This window comes from Podarcis raffonei, chromosome 1, assembly GCF_027172205.1.
Source record: "Podarcis raffonei isolate rPodRaf1 chromosome 1, rPodRaf1.pri, whole genome shotgun sequence".
Lineage (NCBI taxonomy): Eukaryota > Metazoa > Chordata > Lepidosauria > Squamata > Lacertidae > Podarcis > Podarcis raffonei.
Genome location: NC_070602.1, coordinates 69,055,587 through 69,078,255, shown reverse-complemented (window position 1 = coordinate 69,078,255; position 22,669 = coordinate 69,055,587). Strand labels below are relative to the sequence as shown.

At 40.5% G+C, this 22,669-nt stretch overlaps 1 protein-coding gene and 1 long non-coding RNA gene across 5 annotated transcripts in view; one reads left to right on the top strand and one right to left on the bottom strand.

Moving 5' to 3' along the window:
- Positions 1–1,254: 1,254 nt before the first annotated feature.
- Positions 1,255–9,799, bottom strand: TMEM9B (TMEM9 domain family member B). The gene is made up of 5 exons (XM_053391652.1): positions 9,697–9,799; positions 7,792–7,883; positions 5,329–5,437; positions 3,803–3,937; positions 1,255–2,099 (listed from the first exon to the last, which is right to left on the bottom strand). Exons 1-5 carry the CDS (start codon positions 9,778–9,780, stop codon positions 1,944–1,946), a joined length of 576 nt encoding a protein of 191 aa, XP_053247627.1. The 5' UTR covers positions 9,781–9,799; the 3' UTR covers positions 1,255–1,943.
- The window catches only part of LOC128415449 (uncharacterized), a 51,197-nt gene continuing 37,831 nt past the window's right edge, over positions 9,304–22,669 (top strand). Inside the window, exons 1-3 of one of the 4 annotated variants that reach the window (XR_008330969.1) lie at positions 9,304–9,417; positions 13,885–13,995; positions 17,010–17,111. This is a non-coding gene — a long non-coding RNA (uncharacterized LOC128415449). Of the gene's footprint in view, positions 9,418–10,075; positions 10,805–13,884; positions 13,996–16,967; positions 17,112–22,669 lie in introns of those variants that run through there. The other 3 variants (XR_008330961.1, XR_008330959.1, XR_008330960.1) reach the window with 3 other exon arrangements.

The window sequence follows — 22,669 nt, the reverse complement described above, 5'->3', positions numbered from 1 at the left end:
AAAATAATGCTGCTTTTTAGGGCGCACCAGAGGCTACAAAATGAAAGGTGGTGGTTAAAAGTACCATTGCACAAATGCAAATTTGATCACAGCTTAGGTTTTTGGGAGAAAACTTGTTTTTGGCAAGTATGTTTAGGCCCAAGAAAATTAGGGTTGCAATTCTATGGCTGCTTATCTGGGAGAAGGCCTCATTGAACTCAGCAAGACTTAATTCTGAGCAGATGTCTATAGAATTGCAACTGAATCTAGGTTATATTCCGCATAGACTCCTTGAAATCAATGGAATTAAGTGCAATGACATCAATGGGTTTACTTACATCAATGACAAACATTGGCTACCCCCCCCCTTAGTTGGCTATGTACTTAAATTACCACCACTAAGCCAAACCTTCAAGTCCTCACACTGACAAAACAAACCAGGTTTAAACACACTACCTTAGGATGAAGGAATAACAGGCTTTGGTGAAATCAAGTCTTGGGTACACACCCCAAAAGTGTTGTAATTACAGCATGGCTTCAAATGCATTTTGAAAGTATTGCTATGACAAAGAAATCTTTCCTTGTTCTCTTCAAATTAATGACCAATCAAGATGAATGTTCATAGCCAAAAAGAAAGAAAGCACAATGGCTTTGAAATGGTAGAGCACAGCTGCAGGGGGGAGATACATAGCACTGCAATGGATTCATTTTTGTTCTTGCTGAAGGACAAGATGAGCATTCCCATGCTGCTGTGGGACAATAAAAGGATTTTCAGCGTCTAAAGCGAAAACACAGAAACACACAATAAAGAAGTTCAGCAACCTGTGTAAGTTTGGGGCACAGGGGAAGTATATCAGTTATGGAAACTGTGGATACTATTTGCAGAGGTACAAAGCAGACACAACTGCAATAAGCACACTAGCTTGGTGCGGGGGAGATTGCCTTTTCAAACATCAATATATTGCTTCTGGAAAACTGAAATATTCCTACAACAGAAATGCTGCTTGGACAGTAATTGTTCCAGAGGGCCCAGATGACTAACAGCTGTCTGTTTGTTGCACTTAAAAAAAAAAAAAGTTGCCTGCAAATCCAAAAAAAAACCTTAAAACTAGCCAATTCCAGTCTTAAAACTATGAATGCCTTCAAATGCATTGACCTGATGACTGAAATACCCAAATGGATTCCACATGGTATTTCATTTTAAAATGCTTCACTTGTCAAATTTTATGGAATCAAAATAATTTTTCCAAGTATAACTAACTCCCAGGACAAGAGAAGATTCTGAATAATTTATTCGCATTCCGTTATCCAGCTAATTTTTGAAGATTCTTATCATCCACCAACTATTAAGATTTAGATGAATAAATTTAGATATCACATTGTAGACACTTAGCAAGCAACCGAGGAGGTCCAACACTTCCTATTCTGTTCTACATTGTTTCATTTACACAGCACTTCAAGTCTCTAGAGTTCCCTGTCTTAAAGTTGCAGAGGTGCAAGCAATAAAATGCATACAACCAGCCAGTTTTAGATGCAACAGCTATACTGAAAGACCCAGGTTTTTGATACACAGCATCAGACAGTTAGAAAAGAACAAATATACATATATAAAAGTTCAATATGTAAAGTCACTTGTAGCAGAAATGTGGCACACCGTCTCATTTCTTCAAATAGATATTAGGGAAACTTGCATTTAAGAAACATAGTGAATCATCTCTCAATGTCAAAATTAGCACACAAATAATAAGCTTATGCTTTATTAGTATAAGCAACTTAGTGGTGTACTAAGATTTTGGCTTGTTAAATATTTGAAGATATTCCTTCCCCTCGTGTTTGTGCTTCCTTTGCTGCTAACGAGCAAAAATGGTCTTCCGATGAAGTGGAACACCAGGAAAACAATCTGGCACTTTACTTTCGTCCATTAATTTTCCTCCAACACGATTTGGTGATAATTACTCTACTTATTAACTGAGCACAACATGACGGTCAAACACAGATTTGCGCTGTTCTTGGACTTGGCGCTTCCAACGTTGCTGGGCATACTCCACTTTGTTCAGCATGTTGGCTCGGCTTCGGGAACGAGCCAGCACATCGTGCGCATTTGCAAAAGGCTGGTGATCCTGAAATTAAGGGAGATAAGTTTTCATTATTAAATTGTTATTGCTCAGCATGAAGAAGTTGCAGCTGCAGAAGTTGGCAACCCCTTTTCTGCTGTGCATAAGATGAAGTGCATTCACTTTGCAAACACAATACTTTGGCGCCAAGCAATTAAAAATAGCAAAGTTAGGGTTGAAGCTTGAGGATTCTGCGTGCTTGAGAATTTTCACTTGCACAATAGAACTTCCTCTATTTCTTCTCTCTCCCCCCACCCCCATGCCTCCTCTCCTAATCTGCTCTTCAGAGTTGAAGGGAAACCCCAGAAGAGGTTTAAGGTGCACATGGGAAGATGGAAGGAAGGGGAAGTTTTGTTGCACAGCCAAAAGTCCTTGCACTAAGTCAAACAGAACTACTTCATTGGATACTGCCTTGAAAATCAACTATTACTTCCATGAGACCACTAATAACCAGTAGATTGTATCCATGTTTTACTCACTGAAATTAATGTAATGAAATTAGACGTATCTAGCCAACGTTAGTACAGCTAATGTTGGTTAAACCCAATATAAATTGTTTTCCAGTGCAAGATTATCAGGAGTAGTAAAAGGATCCTGTGTATTCTTCAGTTTGTAAGATAGCATTGAAATTCAAACTACCAGCGCACTTGCGACTCTGTCTAAGCAACTACACTACTAATCAGCAACACCTATTGTTGTGAAGCTGTTTAGAGTACTCACTCCAAGATGTCAAATAATACTGAGCACACCTGTTTATATTCAATATCTTAAAAGAAAAGCAAAAATACAGCTGTTTAGGTGACAAAGTTGAACTACTATATTTATGTTAAGCACTCATGCCATCCTATTACACATACCACTGGATGAATGCCATTCATAAACATCAACATTCAATGCTAAACCTACTGTTTAGATTTTGGGCACCAAGCTGTGTTTTAAAGATTAGCTTTAGAGAAGGGCATGTATGTGATATATACTAAGGATTAAATATCCACATTGTGAACTGTTTACCATGTTAACATGTCAAAACTGACTAGTACTTTTAGCAGCAATACTTCAAGGCCTGTAGGATTTTTTTAAAACAGCATACACCAAATTGGAAATCTGACATCAGGTTTTAAGTGAAAAAGTTGCACAAGCTGCCTCAAACAACACCTGGACAAGCCCCAGGAATACATTTGAGCTGGTTAAAATATCCTATACCTGACGGAGCATGGGAAGGAGTGTTTCAGAATCTTATACATACCCATCACCATGTGCATAACATGTGACATGGTCATATGTACACCTTACCATGCCTATTCACTATCAGGGAAATAGGATGTAGACAACTGAACAATAATTCCTCTGTGCTATGGAAGATCAGTGAAGAACTGCCACTTAAAGCAGGACTTTTAAGTTTGGGGCCAAGCCTCTGAAACCATCTTCCATCTGGTAATCTTTGTACATCTTTCACTATCAACAAAGATACTCTTGTTTTCCATGGCATTTGCTGTCTGCTGATTAGTACCATTTCCAACAACAAGGGTTGTTGCCTATTTGCTATTTTAGTATTTTTTTTTTTAAAAAAAAATTCTGTTGTATTTTTACATCAGAATTTTGAACGATCAAAATTCAACCTGAAATTTTGCAACTAGGGCCTTGAACATACGGATTTTGGAACATATGGAACATATGAATTTTGAATATTATTCAGACAAATAACTTACCCCAACGTCGTCATCGCTTTGTATTAGCTGTGAATGTCCAAAGAGGCGTCTCTTCAGAATAGGTTCTATCAAGGTAAGATACACCATATACAGCAGGAGGAGACCCAAGATGGAGAGATATATGATGATTGTAACCTACATGGCATAAGACAATAGTTCAGTTATACCATCTGAAAACACACTAATAGGGAGAATGTTGGCTGGCCAAGTGAAACAAACGGTCTATTACAGCATTGTAAACATTTAGGCATTCCATTCTCAGCAATGTATCCAAATGGACTTTTAAACCACTTAAGCATTTAGCATGAGCAAGTGAAACAAAGAGAAAACACACCAAAGCTATCAAAGGGGTCAAAGAGTAGGAAAATCAAAACTCAATTTCTTCAGATAATATGGGTTCATTTTCTCAGGGAAACCTATCATGGCTAAAAAGGTGCCCATTCCAACTGAGTCTTTAAAAAACAGGAAACAGCAGCAAAAATGGGTTGGAACAGAACCTCTGGATGCAGCACAAAGTGAAATTGTGAAAGAACAACAAGCGGGTGAGGGGCCTGGACTGCTCCAATGTAAAGCTTGTCACAAACTTGTTTTGAATTCCATCCATGAAAGCAGACTGTACATCAATAAACAAGGCCACTGTCAGCACAGCAGAGAAAGGTTAAGCTGGATGCACAAATTAAGCAATTCTGATGCTGTTACCACAGCCTTGAAAAAATATTAACAAAATATTAAGCAATTCAAGAACTGGACACAAAAATGAATGGGGTGGGCAGATTTACTGTATGTGAGCATTTAAACATGACTGTCTCTTAGCACTTAATGTCATTTCCAATAATAACTTAAATAATTTATGGTACTGACATCAACAGACCAAATGCTATGCCTGTTAAGCATGCCTTGACTGGCAAAACATGTGCTATGGGGGTTAGCCATTGTCGCTTGATAGAAAAACATCACGAATTGTTGACCGATAAACGGTCTAGGAAGCATGAGACTGGCTGCATTCACAAGTGATGCTAAACAATAGTTCAGCATTATGAAGACAAGCCGTAACACTCTTTGACCTCACATGTACCTCCTGTGCTCCCATCTGGCATTGCTGTGAGGAGCTTGCAAGTTTCCACTTCTATTTTAACTTCAGTTTATTGTGACAACTGAACCTGGACAAACTGTAGAAAGCCCTTAACTGTGGTTAGTAGAAAGAAACCAAATAGGAGAGCTGGCTTATTTACACTAAGCAAAGTACAGAATCAATATTATATAGGGCAAAAATGTTCTTCAAAATCTAGCTACCAGCACTCTATTACTGTAGCTGCTGCATCACACACATAATACTCAAGAGTCATTATTTTATTATATTTTTTCTCTGGAAGGATTTTTATGCAATTTATGTAGGTTATGCTATACAAACTTTTATTTTATAGGTTTGTCTAATCTAAAATGTGGATTTTGGCAAAAGTCTTAACTGAACAAATGAGCTTTAACTGGCTTGAGTTCTAAAAAAAGTTAATCAAGAGGTATTTTACTTTAATAGTTTCAGAGCTTCTTTCCTCATATTTGCATTCACAACGTAAGCAATATGCCTCTACATCTGGTCCCGGAACTGGCATAGGCTCCACAACATGAAGACAATCACTGGGTGGAAAGGAAAAAGTGCTCAGAATAAGTTTAGGTCAAATTATACATTGCAAAAAACATCTTCTTCAGTGAGAACACATGCTGAATGTACCAAGAACTCACAATCTATTATTCATATTTTTGGAAGTTAGAAATAATTGACATTTAACCCAAATAATGATCTGCTTAAATATTTAATTTGGTGCAACAGAACTTAAGTTACTTAGGAAGAGGAAAACACATTAGAGTACAAATGTCAGCAAGGGAGTATCTAAGAGAAGGCCCTGAATATCTAAATCCCTGTCTGACTTGCTAGGCTCTACTCCTGGATCTTCATCACCATCACGAGCCCTCAGTGGGTATCAGCTGTGGTGCATGGAAGTGGTAGCACCAGCTGGAGTGATGGTTAAATGTTCAGAGAAGAGATCCTTGCCCTGGCAACAATCCATCTGGCTCCCAAAATCACACATACCGTATCTCTTTACTCTAGCATACTGAAAGGTATTCTGACGTTCAAAAAGAGCATGCAATAGCCTAGGAAGCAATTTGTAGATCTTAGAAAAACCTTCTTTCCTTCTTTTGCATGCAGGAACAACTGTCGAATTGAAAGTGGTGCAGAAGTGGAGTATTTTCAATAGGCAAGTGGTCACAGAAAGTTAGGCACAATTGCTACAATTGTCATCTGCTTTCCCTCCTACTTCACATTGTCAAGAGTTCTCCCACCATGTGAAATACCATACACTCTTTTTATGAAACTACCATGCGTTCTTCCTGTACGATCTACTAAAAGCCTAATCCTTTACAGACAAGACAGTATTGGTGTGGAAACCTTTCTTCTCTGGTTTTAAGCACAGAATGAGGCTTACACTGTGAGGAACTGTACTGTACCATCCCTTTATCTTCATTAGAAGAGGGTTTAACTGTATATGCCAGAATGCAGTTACTTTTCTCAGTGAAAGTGAACACGTCCATGAAAAACCAAATTTACAAGTCCTTTGTATATGGCTGCTTTCATATACCTTCTGGGCAACACTTACTTATCACAGCTAATTTATTAATTGTTCCACTCTGTTTGTATTGACTCCTGCATCGTTCAAATGACAAGGGCAAATGATCAAATTCATGATGGCCAACCTAAGGAGATTCAGTACATGGCAAAGGCATTAAATAAGTATGCTACTAGCCTCATAAAACCTTCCAAGCTAATGCCTATGACATCTAATCATTCTGGGTTGAGCCAGAAAGAAGATGAAACCATACTTCCTAAAGTTTGTAAATGAAACCAAACTTCATCCAGTTGGATTACTTTGGTATCATCTAAGGAACATATAGTAGCTATCGCCAAAGGGCATGTTATACATTGGTGTAGCTAGTCATGAAGAAAAACTTCCAGTCACTACACTAATAGACAGGACTGGTGCCAGCAGTAACCAGCCTGACCTGGCCAGGTCACCATTCACTAATCTCCTTGTGGGATGTTTTTCAGCACTATGGAGCAGCCTTGCTTTTGAAAGAGAGCAAAGCTTAGTTCCCATTTGCGGTGGCCGCCCACCATTTTTCAAGTTACCCAAAATGTAATGTCTGAATGTTACAATGAAATGTATTGATTTCATAGATCCACAGTCCAGACTGAATGGGAGCAGAGCTCATCTTCTGTTCAAAAATGTTCTTGCCTCTCAACCATGTCTGGGACCATGGTGGAAGGCAGTGAGTGGTTTTGGTGTTGTTGCCACCCTCAGAGTGGTAGCAGTGGTTGTTGCTGTGGCCACCACAAGTAAGCCTACGCCATGATTGGGTGAGGGTTATTCTGGATCTATTGTCTGCTCTATGCTAAGGGCCCCTATGCTGGCTCTGTTAACAGAAAAGCACCACAGTGTAGGTATTAGCATTCATTGAGAGGAAATACTGTTTTTCCCTCCAAGACTTGCCCTATATATTGAAAGGCACTATGAAAGCCACTGTTTCAAGTTCATATATACAAATTAGGCTAATCCACATGCCTTTGCTTGACTACTTTTGACAGCCAACTCAAGGTATGCCAAAATATTAGAACTGGAGTTTTGTCTGATTGCCTCAAATGCAAGTGCTTAAAAATAAATCATTTTTGAACTAAAGGCTTTTCTTTCATAAATGCTGTTGTATTTCAGTTCCATCATAAAAAAGAAACTATAGTTTATTACTTATGTTTACTAAATAGCCTGAAATTCAACAGCTCCTTATCTTTTGCCTTTACTGCACCTTTAGGCTCAGCATAAGGATTAATCTCCACATTACAAAATTCTGTATCAACAACAGTACCTTTGAAATGGCAATTAAAGGGCAAACATTTTAGTTAAGAGTACAAGAACAAGACAAAAGTGCCATATACTTACCAGTCTTTCTGTGAAACATTCTTACTGAAAATTTGGCCAGCATGGTCTTTGTAAGGAGGACAGATGCATTTACATCGGACATCTTCAGAATTCTGAAAAATAAACACAAGCTTAGAACTAAGGGATGTGCCATCAAGAACAAAACATAAAAACAATCAACAGGAGAAACATGTTTAAAAAATAATACTTAAGAGTATAAATGACGTATAATGACAATAGTGCCTCTCTTTTTACAGAGTATTTATGATTTTTACCCTGTTGGAATTTATAGATGTCTTCAAAGGCTTCAACCTACCTTCTAAAAAATGAATAACAGAAAGAAAACTTAACAAAAATTACACTTCTGATTAGATGTTTGGCTCTATAAATTGAACCATGCTTGATCAAGTTAATTTGACTAGAACTGTAAAAATGGGAACTAGATAGATTACCTCCTTTGGTAGTGTATTAATGCGAAGTCAACACACCTCAAGCTATGTACCTTGAAGCCTTTCAGCAGCTTTGAGAAACAAGGTAAATCTTGCTACACACTTTTTCCACTTTTAAACTCCAGCAATAAACCCAGGGATTCTGAAATCCCCCACTCCAACACAAAATATCTTCCATTTCCCACTGTTGCTCAAAGCCATCTAAGCAGGCAATCTTTTATACCAGTTTATACACCACAACTCATCATGAAACACCCAAACACAACCAGTTGTGCTTGATCTTTAAAAACAACTCCTACATTGGTCATGTGGTTCGGATGCCTATCATCTTCCAAAGCAACTACTCTATTCCCAACTTAAGAATGGAAAGCAAAATACTGGTTTAAAGACGCTCTTGAGGCAAATCTTTAAAATGCAGTCTGCAACCGTACAATTGGAGAATAGCCTTTACCAAAGGCGTCATGGACTTTGAACATGAACTCAGGAGGAAAGGGAGAAACGAGCTAAGAGTAAGGCACGTCAAATCCTCACCGTGATCTTCACCCAGAAACCTATGGCCTCCACAGTCACTTACGGACACATTGGTAAGACTGTGTTCATGGAAGACAATTTTACTAGGCTATGAGTGATTGCCAAAAAAGAAGAAGAAAAGAAGACATCTACAGATGTCTAAATACACAAGATGACAACATGAACAAAGGATAGGAATGCAAGACAGCAGTCAGAATTAGAAGCATCATAAAAATCCATAGTAACTGCTGTTGGCCACAAACATGATGCTAAAGCTAAAGGTGGCCACTGAAACTCTCAACAAGCCCAAGTCAACATCAAATACTATTCAGTTAAGTGGAATGTATTTCGAAGTTGAACATGTTTGTAATTATAAGCTTAAGCAAAATGCCTCCCTTTGCTCTTCACGACATCTGAAATGAGAAAACGACAAACATTTCGGGGTGGGGTAAATCTGATAAACACACATGACATAGCAAAAACCTCCCTGTCCGAAAACCGATTCTTTCTGCTGTGCTTTGCAATCCTACCTCGCCCTACCACTTTTTCTTTTCTTTTTTCTTTTTCTTTTTGAAGGAGAGCTCCTACATGCGTTCTGCTTAAGGGATATTTTAAGAGTGCTGCAGAAATATGTATTTTCAGAAATTAAAAGTCGTCGATAACGAGAAAGCAAGCGTCAGCGACGGAGGTGAGATTGACAGCCCCGGCGTTGCGGGCGGTGGTGGTGGCGGGGAAGCGGGGGCGCCTTATTCCCTAAATGTATGGATATGACAAGCCCTGGCCTTTTGAACATAAGCTTTTTTTTTTTAACATAACCCTCCGGAAAGTGGGGCTTCCGCTGCCGCTCCCTCCTAGATGCAGAGATATTCCGGGGACTGGAGAGGAAGCGGGCAGACTCAGTGGAGGGAGAGGGAGCGCGAGCGCCACGGGAACGGACGGGGAGGGGTCGCGCGCGCGCGCCGCATACCTTTTCGCCGGCTACGTGCCCGGCGAGCGCGGCCAGAGCCAGGAGCGCGCACAGCGCCGCCCGCACTCCTCCCGGGGCCGCCATGCCCGACTCCCGCGCCGAGCCAACCCAGAGACCCTCCCCTTATCGCCACCGAGGCGGGGCGCGAACTCCCAGCTCCGGAACCATCCCGACTTCCGCCTTCGACAGAGGCTCGGGCCCGTCCGCGCCTCGTCACGTGACGCCGCGGGGCCTTCCTTTTCGGGAAAGGGCCCTCCTCCCACCGCCCACTGCTCGAAGGGCGGTCTCGCGGCCTTACGGCGAAATCACGCGAGGGGAGAGAACCGGCGGTGAGGCCCTCTTCGTCTCTAACTCGATCTCCGCCGCCTGCTTTTTGCTAGTAGAGAAGGAGGCAGCTCCCCTCAGCCCCCGCGGCAAGGCCTCCGTGGGGTTTCCTGAAGGAGCAGCGCTTCTCCTCTGGGAAACTGGACGTTAAAATTGAGTCCTTAAATCCAGTCCTTAAATATACTTACTTGAAAGTTAGCTCGATCGAAACCAAGAGGATTTGCCTTGGCGGGGGGAAGTGTTTTAAGATGAGAGCGTTCGTGTGAAATGCTTTTATTATTTCTCTTTCCGAAATCTTACTTTTGGGGCGTAGTTTCCTCCCGCCGCGCTCCCCCAAATCCATTTTGCCACTTCTGTACCTCCCTCCATTCATTTTCCTGATGCTGCTGCCACGAGTCAGAATCGAGGCCCCAGAGGTGGAGACCTGAATTAATATTGCTGCATTGTCGTTTTCTGGTCTGGATTTTGTTTCTTCAACAGCTGTTGCTGGGTGCACGTTGGAGAGCTAAAGCGTTTCTTAACATGAAATGCGTTCATGGTAAAAGCTTATAAAGAGGCATGTCACATAATACTCCAACTTGATTGTGGCTGCGATTTTGTGAACGCTTACAGTAGGGGGATTTCCAAAGCAGCTCAAGCTATACTAGACTGCTGCAGCCCTTTTTAAGTTACTCATTTTGAGGGAAATCCTCATTGCATATGGCTGAACAACCTTTATTTGGTTGTTCCAATACTACAAAGTTCCTGCCATTTAGTAGCTCTGTAGAAGAAGGAATTTCAGCAGGTATGCCACATAACAATGTTGCATTTTCTAAACAGCTACTAAAGGTAGAGTTTTTTGCATCTGTCTGTCCACCCTAGTACACCCTCAGGGGCAGGCTTTGGTCTTTCAAGTGGTACCCTGTGTGAGCCCAAAATTTGGCACCCCGACCTCTTGCCTTCCTTTCTGCTCAATTCGCTATATCATAGTTGCGATACATTGCACTCTGTTCAATGCCCATTGCAGAGGAACTGGTTGTACTGCCTCTGAGACCCTAATGAATAGATATGGCACAAAACCCTGCCCCCACTATCTTGCAGTGTGTTCATATTACTGCCTTAAAGTGCAGCAAAGTTAATTTTTTTCTGTGTGTTTTCCCCACCCCAACCAGCTGTTCACATCAGCAGAGCTTCATAGTGTCAGATTAATTTCTGTTTGTGTTCTTGCTCAGGAGAGTGTATTTATGTCATGTGTGCTTGATGCATACTTGTAGCATTGCCTTCCAGCACAATCCTAAACGTGTCTACTCAGAGTAAGTGTCATTGAGCATAAGGCTGTATACCACAACTTGGTACAGCAACATCTTTATCTCTCTTTGAATTTCTAGCATAAAAATGTAATCTGTGTCATTTAATAGCTAGTTTTCAGTACTGGAACAATGAAGATTGCTTTATCTGGATGTCTCAGACCACTCTTGAGCTTAAAGTGCCTTTAAATCTTTGTGCTTGTCAAATAATCACTAAGCAGTATGTGGTAAGTATATTATAGCCTGTAGATTTCTCTGAGTATGATTCATTACCTGCTAATAAATATGTGCCCAGATTAAGGGAGACAGAGGGAAGGTTGCACACCCCCTGATTTTTAATCAATCTCATTATAGCCATTTCCTGCAACTGCAAATTAGTACTTTGATGCCAGTTTCACCAACCCACTCTCCCGATCTGTTCAACCACCTGCCCGCTTTTGGTCTTTACTGGGAAGAACATTGCCTTTGTCTAAATATTCATGCCAAAGAACTGAAAAAGAACAAGTATTTTTTTCCCCTTATGTATTTGCCATCTCAAAAGCAAGTGACATCTCTGCAGAAAATATAATTAAAAACAACCCTGCTTTCATGTGGATATTCTTAGTTGTGGTTAAATCCAGTGGAAACAGTGTTTTATTTTAGTAGGGAGGCAAGCTTTATTTATAACGTGTGTGAAAACAAATTAACCACACATGAAAAACTGCTACAGAAAATACATCTTTTTTCATGTAGTTTCACATCATTTGAATTTATTAATTTGCTGACCCTCAGTTCAGTTAGAGAGCAGCTAGGCAGTTTGCTACAATTCTTGCCACAAACTTTTTACCTCAGAGTCATGAATGGTTGTGATGGTCTGATAATGGCTCACCTCACTGGAGACCATGATTCACCAAGAAGAGTGGGAAACCACAAAGTTTGTGAGGCATTTCCATGCTGATTCCATTTTGGTCAGGTGTTGTGTCCCTCATTGTGATGGGGGATTGTCTTAGTAAGACAGGCGATAGAACCCACTCCATTTCCACTCCCTTTCCAAACAAATGTATTGCAGCTGTGTTGTCCATATGGATTGCCTGAACAAATGGGACAACTCTTTATATCTTGTAAATATGTATCTTCCTTAAGACCGACCCCCACCCTAGCATAGGGGTCCTTATATAGGCTTATACTAGCTCTGTCCAGTATTGTGCAGAGATACCATACATTTTTTAAGTGCTACAACCTATTTTACTTCCACATGTTTGTGAGTGGTTTGGACATTAAATAAACTTGGGAAATTGAGGTCTGTCACCTTTGTAGGGCAGGCTCTCTGTATCAAAAGTCTAAGACTCCCATTTAGAATAGTAGACTCAATCTGAGTATATGAGTTGTATAGAAATTAGTTTACAATAAGGAACATTTCAGTTGCTGTGTAGCTAACTTCTTGACTTGTTAGTAAGCGAAGGTCTCATTTTTAATGGTGTCCAGAAGTTAGCATTGCAGTGTATAGTTTCAAATTATTTTGTTGCTGTTATCAACTTGTGTACATGATTCATGTACATAGTCTAATATTAGAGTTTCCTTGCCTTTGGCAAAAAAAACAAACCATGCTGAATTTCCAAGTGGAAGTGAAGCTATGTTTTCAGCAGACTAGAACATCAATTTCATTCTTCACTGCACAATATACTGTTTCTATCCACTGCTGCTTGCTTCTTCTTCATAAGTTATGTCACATTGGCTCTAAAGGTCGGAAGCCAAAGCTTTTCTCCTTGATATTTTGGAATCCTTTGCAAAAGTGCATTCTTAAGTGATCCAAATGTTAGCTGCCCTTTGACCACAGAAGCTTCCTGCTCAACCATTTATTCATCAGTGTACGACCCTGGTTATAGTTAATCACAGCCTTAGTTTGCTGCTCGTAAATTGGGATATTATAACCTACCTGCCAGTCTGCAGTACTAAAGCCCTGTTTAGGGAAGCTTTTAATGTTTGCTGTATTACAGTATTTTAATATTTTTTTGGAAGCTGCCCAGAGTGGCTGGGGAAGCCCAGCCAGATGGGCAAGGTATAAATAATAAAATTATTATTATTATTATTATTATTATTATTATTATTATTACTATTACTATTATTAACCAATCTGGAAGTAAGTCCAACTGAAGTCAATGGGACTTACTTCAGAGTTAACATGCTTGGAATTGGGAGTGGGTAAGGACACAGGTGGCACAGTGGTCTAAACCACAGAGCCTAGGACTTGCCAATCAGAAGGCCGGCGGTTTGAATCCCCGCGACGGGTGATAAACAGGTACAGCTCCGGCGGGAAGGTAAATGGCATTTCCGTGCGCTGCTCTGCTTCCCCAGAAGCGGCTTTGTCATGCTGGCCACATGACGCAGAAGCTGTCTGCGGATAAACACTGGCTCCCTCGGCCAGTAAAGCAAGATGAACGCCGCAACCCTAGAGTCGTCCATAACTGGACTTAACGGTCAGGCGTCCCTTTACCTTTTAAGGACAGAAAACAGTTTGCACTCTTGAGCAGCTATAGAAATTAATAATGGAATCTTATTTATATTTATGCTTCTCTTCTTTTTAATTGCTTTTTCTCAGGCTGAAGAGGAAAATGACCACCACTTGTCAGATCGTCACATTTGGTTCTGCTATAGTTTGCTTTTGGGAAGTTGACCTGAAGAGGTCGCTAGATATACATCCAAGAAACAGGTAAAGAAACCAAAATCAAAGTATTTTTAGCATGTGTTAATTGTCTTATTAATGCTGGGGTGTTCAAGTAATCAAGAACTGTCTTCAGCATGTAATTATTCCTGACTGTACTTTTCTGCATTTTGTTTTTCTTTGACCTCACATTATACCATTTCTGTCTCCCCCCCCCAAAAAAAAACCACTCATATGAACATGCAACTAGGATAACAACATCAGGATAACATTTCATGTGTTTGAGTAAATGGGTTGTAGTTCACAACAACTTGAGCCATAATAGACATGTTAGTCTTTAAGGTTGCTATTTTTGCTGCAAAAGGTATTCCTCTGGAAATTGTCAAAGTCAAACTGATTGTACACTTTTGCACCCAGTATTGCATTAGGTCTTCGGGAGATTATTTTTTAAAAAAACAACAACAATGCAACATCAACAACTGTAATAGACTGTAATCAACTGGATGCTTTTTGAAGTTCAACCAGCACCAGAGGCATATGAGCACCAAGGCCCTATTTAACCTCCCATGTTCCTGATGGAGCACCAAAAACTGACTGTCCCCAAACAGCTTTCACTGTATTGATTTTATGTCATCAGGCTCACAAGGTTTTCCAGAGTATGATGACAGCATAGCAGATGCCCTACTTGCTCTGTGTTTCCATGACAACTGTTAGAAAAACAGCTCCCGTCCCCACTACCAGTGTCTTTATTACATCTCACAGCTGTACTCCGAGTGAGACTTTCATCTCCTGAAGGTGTTTCTTCTTCCAATTAATCACCAATGTTTTGTTGAAATGAAACACAATTGAAATGTCTATGGCTTTAAGTAACACAGTTACAAAAAGCAGCATGGTGTATATATCTAGAAGGCACACAGTATGACTAGGTCAGGACTAGGAGTACAAACACATTTAAGGGGAATGTAGATTGCTTCCTAAATCTGTGTTTTGAATGTTTCATTTATATGACAAAGAGGAGTCTGGAAGCAGATAATAAAGTACTAGCATTACATTGGCATGACCAAACTGAATAGAGGGGAGGCTGCCCGGGAACATCCGGATTCCGATTTTGTTCAAGTTGAAACCACGGCAGGAGGAGGGGGCCATGTGTTTGACTATGCTCCCTGGCTCCTCACGATGTTGCATGTGTGACGTCACTCCCCCCCCCCAATCATTTTCAGAAGATGGTGCCTCTGCATCACCCCATTAACTAGTTTGCTGCCCTCAAGTGTAGTGGGGAACACTGTCCTATTGCCAGGGTTGAAATAAGATTTAACTGCCAGGTTAGGCAGCTTCTATACATGGAATGTGTGTGTTGTGTGTGTGCTATAATAGTGTCCTTTGCCTCAGGCAAGAAAAAGTCTTAAGCCAACCCTGTGAATGACTGCTTAAAAGTTCTTGAATTGGCAGTGGCCAATTCATTAACTACAAATCCTGAAGTTTTGGATCCCCCCAAAACCGATGCCAAAGTTTTGAAGTGGTTTTGTAACTCCCCCCCAAACTGAGTAATTGATACATCAGAGTAGGCCAGTTCATAGTTAACACTCAGAAATCCAACGTTGTCTGATTCACTTCAAACTGGTGCCCAAGTTTTGTAGTTGTTTTGTAGGGTTTTGTAATGAGAACTGTGCATTTTGTAGCACCTCCCAAACAGAGTAATTGATAGTCAAACTGTGGCTCATAGGTATCACCCAGAAATCCAACATGGTGGGATGTACAAAACATTCAAATTTTTAAGTCCTTTTGTAGGGTTTTGTTAATGAAGCTCTAGCCAAACATTGCAGCCTCATCTTTTGTTAGGGAAATTTACAGGCAAATGGCCCAAGATGGTTAGGAAATAGGTACGGTCTTCCTTGAGTGTTTTGAATAGGAAAATCCATTAGAGTTTAGGAGTAGTGGTACATCTCACCCCCCACCTACAATGGATTATATAAACAAGATCTGGTGAGTTTTAACAGAACAACAGAAAAGGGTTTTGGGATAGTGAGACAGAAATTGCAGCTTGGGAATGAAAGTGAGTTTTGAGCTCTGGAAGTTTAAAAGCATCTCAGAATGCTGCCTCTGGAGATCTGATGCAGGGCAGTGTAACTGCTGTTTTCAGGAGTTCTATGCTGTATATCTCATCCAGTGCTCAGCTTGTAAGTAAGATCAAATATTACAAAACACTGTACGTCTCCAGTGGTATTTACTTTCTTTTTCTTTGGTGATCACTCATAGCCAAGTAAGATTGTCTTCCATGAATATGGTCTTAACGGTGTGTCCGTAAGTGATATTTACCTACTTTAAAAGGAGATGAAGCCTGGAATTCTGCCCCTGGAACGTCATACTGCTTAGGGAAACTATTTCATAAGAATTCAGAAATGCGTGAGCAGCACATGCTTATAGCTGGCCTCAGTTATTGTTGCCTTGATGACCAAGTCATTCTACTCATTCCCCCCCCCCCATTTGTATTATTTATTTATTTTTGCAGTTTTATTTCTTTTCTTTTCTGTTGACACATGGGTCTCTAATTATAGCTGTCAGTTTAGACCTCATCCTTTTTTTCCATGTGGCTCAAAAAAACAAGGTCCTCTCTCATGGCTGACTTAGATTGTAACCCACTGCACACAGATCTGAGCATATGCACCACTGAGGACAGTGGGCTTGCTTCCAAGTAAAGATACCGTACATAGGATTGTGCTGCGTGAATATTGACCTGTACTGTATCAGCTCATACCATGGGCTGCAAGACCTTTATGAAGCCTCATTTTAAAATGCCACAGGGCTCCTCAAGTTTGTAATTAACTCTAATTGGAACTCACAGAATGGGACAATTGCAAACAACTTACGACCTTATCTTGCAGAGAGAAGCCGGCAGGCTACAACAGAGTTCCCAAGCTTCCTTTGCAACAGTTCTTTAGCTCAGTGTGCACAAAACTGCTATGAAAAAATAATGAAGTTGATATTGCAAATGCCAGATTAATTAGCTCATATGTCTATAGGTCATTTTATGTTGAAAAATGGATAATCATCTCTATTCCAAGGAGTAAACTAAAACTTGTATGAGCAAGAAAGGAGCCCCAGCTGATGAAGCATCTAAGCCCCAGTGACAGAGCATTAAATCAACAAGCAAGTCATTCAAGAAGGTAAGTGTGTTCATTCATTCATTCATTCTATTTATGTATTTATTTATTTCATCTGCTAAAATAGGGTACAGCAGAGGCATTGTGAGCTAGGAACTAAATTCCAGTGCAGGGCAGACTTGAGAGGCTGCAGTAAACAGCAACCAGAAATTTATATAATAATGGGCAAAACATAAGGGTAGGCCTCAATCCAAGTCAGACATTTAAGCATTAATTAAAAATTAGTTCAATTTAAGAAACAGCTTTCAGTTCACTTTGAAAAACAGTTCAAAACTAGAGTATGAATTATGACTTAAAACTAGAGGGTAAACTTACACTTGCAAAAAACTTCATTTCAAGCTCGTGTAAGCTTTGGTTAAACTTATCAACCAAATAGTAAGGATAGGTCTCAGCCCAAGTTAAAAACTCTGATTTTGGTTCTGTTTCAAAATTAGTTAAAATCTAGAATATTTTTTAAACTCCCAATTTACATTTCATCTACCCACAGCCTCCCTTTAATCCCTGTTTAATCCAGCCATTGTCCATTCCCCGGACAAACATTCCCATTGCTAGGGAGCTAAACTGACCTACGTTTTCCATTCAGAGTCTGCTCAGTGGAACTGAGTACAAACTCAGCCCAGTAGCTGAGCCACACTTCCTTGTGTTTTTCAAAGGACCACCACCTGATCTAATTGAAGTAGCAGCTGAGGAAAGCTAGACAGGGCTATAAATTAAGGTAACTTACCAAGGGAGTCAAGGGACGTGGGTGGCACTGTGGGTTAAACCACTGAGCCTCTTGAGCTTGCTGATCAGAAGGTTGGTGGTTCGAATCCCCGCAATGGGGTGAGCTCCCGTTGCTCGCTCCCTGCTTCTGCCAACTTAGCAGTTCGAAAGCACAAAGTGCAAGTAGATAAATAGGTACTGCTCCGGCGGGAAGGTAAATGGCATTTCCGTGCACTGCTCTGGTTCATCAGAAGCAACTTAGTCATGCTGGCCACATGACCTGGAAGCTGTACGCTGGCTCCCTCAGCCAGTAAAGCGAGATGAGCGTCGCAACCCCAGAGTTGTCCATGACTGGACCTAACGTCAGGGGTCCCTTTACCCTTACCAAGGGAGCCTATTGTATAAGTAAAAGGTAAGCCCATACTCACTAGTTCTCAAAGATTGTAGAGCACCACACTGGTGTGACAGGAGAGGATGGCAAGTGTGGCCAGAAGATTCAAGGACAATCAATATTATAATTTGGGAATGATTAATGTTCTTATCTAGCTACATTGTTTTCTAATTTCTGGATGTCTCATGATCATATTATTAAAAAAAACAGTGGTGTTAGTTTATTGTATAGGAAAGGATACAGTCTTGTATTGTATGCTAGAGAAAAGATTCGTTCCTTCCCTCATTTATAATAAAAGTTCTTTTGACAAATGTGCTTGTGTAGGCTTCCAAACTTCCTTCCCAGAAAGCAAACTTGGAGCATGACCTTCCAACTGTCACAGAACCAGCTAGAGGGGCAGCAAAGCTGGACTTAATCTTAAGTGATGTCCAGGACTAGGAACAAGATGAATTTATTGATGAACCACCTCGGGACGGTGACTACATTGCTATTAAATGCAACAGTTCTTGTTGCTGCTCCTTAAAAAGCAGCTGGAAAAGGTTCAGAAAGGGGAAATCCAAATTTTAATGGGGATGCTGGAGTAGATGGGCACTGTGTCTGATCCAGCAGGGCTCTTATGTAACCCTGCCTTCCTTTTGTCCACATAAAAATTGCATTTCTACTGACAATGTTGGTTGGAGTTGAGCAGAGAGGCTTCTGAAGGAGCTATTATCATGTGCTCCTGTAGTGGAGGGACAGGGTCTCTCACAAAGATTTTCTAATAGAGCAGTTATCTGACAGTGTTTCCTGTAATTGGGTTTCTAAATAGAGGCACCACTTTCCCAGCACGCCAGCCTGAAATAACCTGCAAAGCCCTGTGAAAAGAACACTTCCTCTTATGACAAAGAAGCCTGGTTCTTTTTTCAAATGGACACATGGACTTGGTAGAAACATTGGTTGCTAGGTGACACAGACACTGCTCATGGACCCCAGTAATTTTGACATGGTGTGTTAAACCAGAAATCTCTGGGGGGGGGAACCCTCTTTCCCCAAAAGATCTCCATTTTGAGTCTTGTTAATAGAGTGGCTTCTGTCTTATCCAGATGATTTATTAGTGTTATGGACTTTCACGCCACCCACAATGAGAGGCAGGAGCATAATCTTAAGTTAAATATAGCAAACCTACCCTTTACTCCAAGTCAAGAACAGTTGGACTGAAGTTAGTGAAAGGTGCTCATTATTCCCAAGGCTGGTCCTGTAAACTCAATAAAGGCACTGCCTGAGGCAGTACCTAGGACTGAAAGCTCTTCAGTAAAGCTGCCTCAAATTGTCAAGCCTTTATGCAGATAAGTAGCCAGGGGTGATATATTGTGAGATCAGGAATTTTGAAACTGTTATCATGATCTGGACGTAAAACCATTTTTGCACAATGTACCAGTATGTCACCCAGGCCTACTGATGGAGACCTTTCGATGATTCAGAACTCTGATCTTTCAAGGTTCTAAATTGTGCAGGGAACAAGATGGTGATGGGACAGAGCTCTCTACATTCACGTGTTGGCTTTATGAGTAGAATGACTGAAGGGAGCTTTTGTTGATTTTATGGTTGCTGGATATCATGTTTGGATGGTACTGACTGATAACAGGGGACTTGTTAGAACATGCACTAAGCAGGTTGGGGGGAGGGCAGAGAAGTATATGTGTGTGAGAGGAATCATGTAAGATTAGACATGACTTGTTTTAGTTTTAACATGTACACAAGCAGCAGTTCTTGCTAATATATCGTGGGTGGAGGACCCAATCTACATACAGTATACTGGGTGTAAAAATCCTGCTGCTCCTTCAGAGTTCAGAGTGAGTCCTCTGAATGAGAGCAAGGGTTGCCTTCCCTCCTCTAAAAGTCAGTCTAAATGTTCGTATGAATTAATGTACTGTAAGCCCACAACTTAAGCACATTTAACTTGTGCGCATACAACTATATATGCATGGCAAATTTAAAACAATAATAATTAAGGGCTAGAAAAGGGGTGGGTTTCTGGGGAAAATGACTTTGGCAATCCCACCTGCCATTGAACCCATTGGGTTTTGACTATATGCAGTGTTGGCTTCAGACGTGATCCCCAGAACATAACCCTTGCGTAAGTTGCAGGCTTACTGTATGCAAATTTGTACCCTGTGCCCTGAGTCCTTTAAACGCCTAGCAATAACCTTAGACAGATCTGTATTCCCTCCCCCCCCCAAGAATTAAATAAACTTAAACCTGGTTGGCTAACTTGAGACATAAGAACCAGATGTATGTGATATGGCTACAGCTGTCTCATTCTTGGAACTTGAGTTGTCAGAATATCTAAAAGGTGGTGTTTGTTGACTGGAAAAGTATTGACCAACTTCTTTCTGAAGTAAATGTCAGACTACTATAGTATCTACTTGGTTGTGAGGCATTGTGCCGTGACTTTGTCATATTCAGTATCGACTGGCCTGGAATTAAGCCACTAAAATTCAGTTTTGCTTGAATTGTTCTCTCAGTAAAGCAAGTCCAGCAAAGACTTTCATTTGTAGAAGTTAAGCCTAGATCCTGTAAAGGCACAAATATAACTGACTGTATCATGTGAGAGAGTCAATGTGAAAGCATTGTCAATATGCTGAATACCCATTAAAAAAAGCCCGACCCTAAATGTAGAATATCTCCTCAGTATGGAAAAAGTGGATTCTGAAATGGCAGTAGACTTTCATGCTGATGAAAGGCCAATGCACCACTCATTACGCAGAAGAAGAAAGACAGAAGAACACAGGCAATGTACATTCTGCTTTCATCATGACGCCTTTTAAAATAAGGCAGCCAATTAGATGTTGACAAAAACATGAAATAAGGTGCCCTTGCTATGTTCAAATATCTGAGATCCATTAGTATACCAATGCCATAAATAAAAGCCAGGACAACATGCTCCCCTGAGAGCGTAATTAGGTAGGAAAGAAGTCTGCAAAAGTTCCCCTCATTTGTCTCCCGGAACTCAGCATCAAAATGTTTCATATAGAAAGATAACTATGTTCTGATATATAATGACCAGGAGATAAATTGCTAGTTATTAACAGCAGCAGCAGCAGCATATGTGGTTGTAGCCTATCATTACTGGGATGAAGTGTGGGATAAAATCGCTTTTAAGTATATAAAAGAAATAAATAACATTATAATACTAACATTCAATACAAATGCCCAGTAATAGCATTTGCTTTCCCCTTGCATCGTGCGCCTCGGATAACTTGATTGAGTCTGTGGGTATTTTGCTCTGCTCTATGTTTGTGATCTGGTTTTCATGTTTGAGAGTTGGTGGTCCCACAGCATGAGGCCAGAAACTTGTTTATAAGAAATATGTATTATTTATTGCCTGCATAGGCCTGATGGAATAGAAAAGTTTCCAGTGGCCATTTGAAGGTTGAAATAGAAGATGCCTTCTGAATCTCGGTGGGAAGAGTATTTCACAATCCTGGACTGATGACCCTAAAAGCTTGGTTCCTTGTTAAATGAGCCTTGCCAACTCAGAAAACGGCCAATAATGCTCCAGCAGATTATTTCAGTGATTGAGCTGGAATATAAGGTTTCAGGCAGCCCTTGCAGTACCCTAGACGCAAGTTGTCTGGACCTTTGAAAATTAATACAAGGACCAGGAACCTGACTTGGTAGTAGATGAGCAGCCAGTTCAAATGCTTTAACAATGGGGTCACATGTTGTCGGCCAGATGTAACCAGAGGGGATCCAAATACCTTTATTAGTGCTGTTGGGGCACTAATAATTTCTGTTACTTGCTTTTTCCCCTCCAGTGACTTTTTGGACCCCCCTCCACATACATACATTTCCCATTCACTTTTATCTACTATACATTCTGCTATACGGGGTGCAATCTGTTATAGAAGAATGAGAAGCCCCTGCACTTGCACTTGCAGAACTTGATCTCAGTCAGAGCCACCCTTTACACAGCAGCTCCATATTTTAGGGTGGCTTTACCAAAAAGAAAAAAGAGAGAACAAAAGATGATGCAGATTAATATAAATTTTACATATGCTAATTTATTTGTAGATATTTAAATTTGAAGATAATTACTAAAATTTAAATAGAAATGCAATACATTTCACCATAGTGGGGAAGATGTGAGCAGGTTAGCTGTTCAGTCTGCTTCCCAGGTGCTAAAAGTTAAAGAGCAACTTAAAGGCTACAGCTTTCCCTTGTTATGGTTCTTTATCTTTTAACTGGGCTCAGACCAGACTGCCATTCAGATATACTATGGTATGAATTTTTGTCTTTTTATATTGTAAACTGCTCTGTGTTTCTTGGATGAAGGATGGTATTGAAATACTACTACTGCTACTAATCTAGGACTGCCCTTAGTAATGTAGGTCACAAGGCCTACCATATTTGCACCAGAAAGCACCGAGGGTTCTGGATCAGGGTGTGTATTTGGCAAAACATACCATGAGAGAAGATAAAGCAGAAA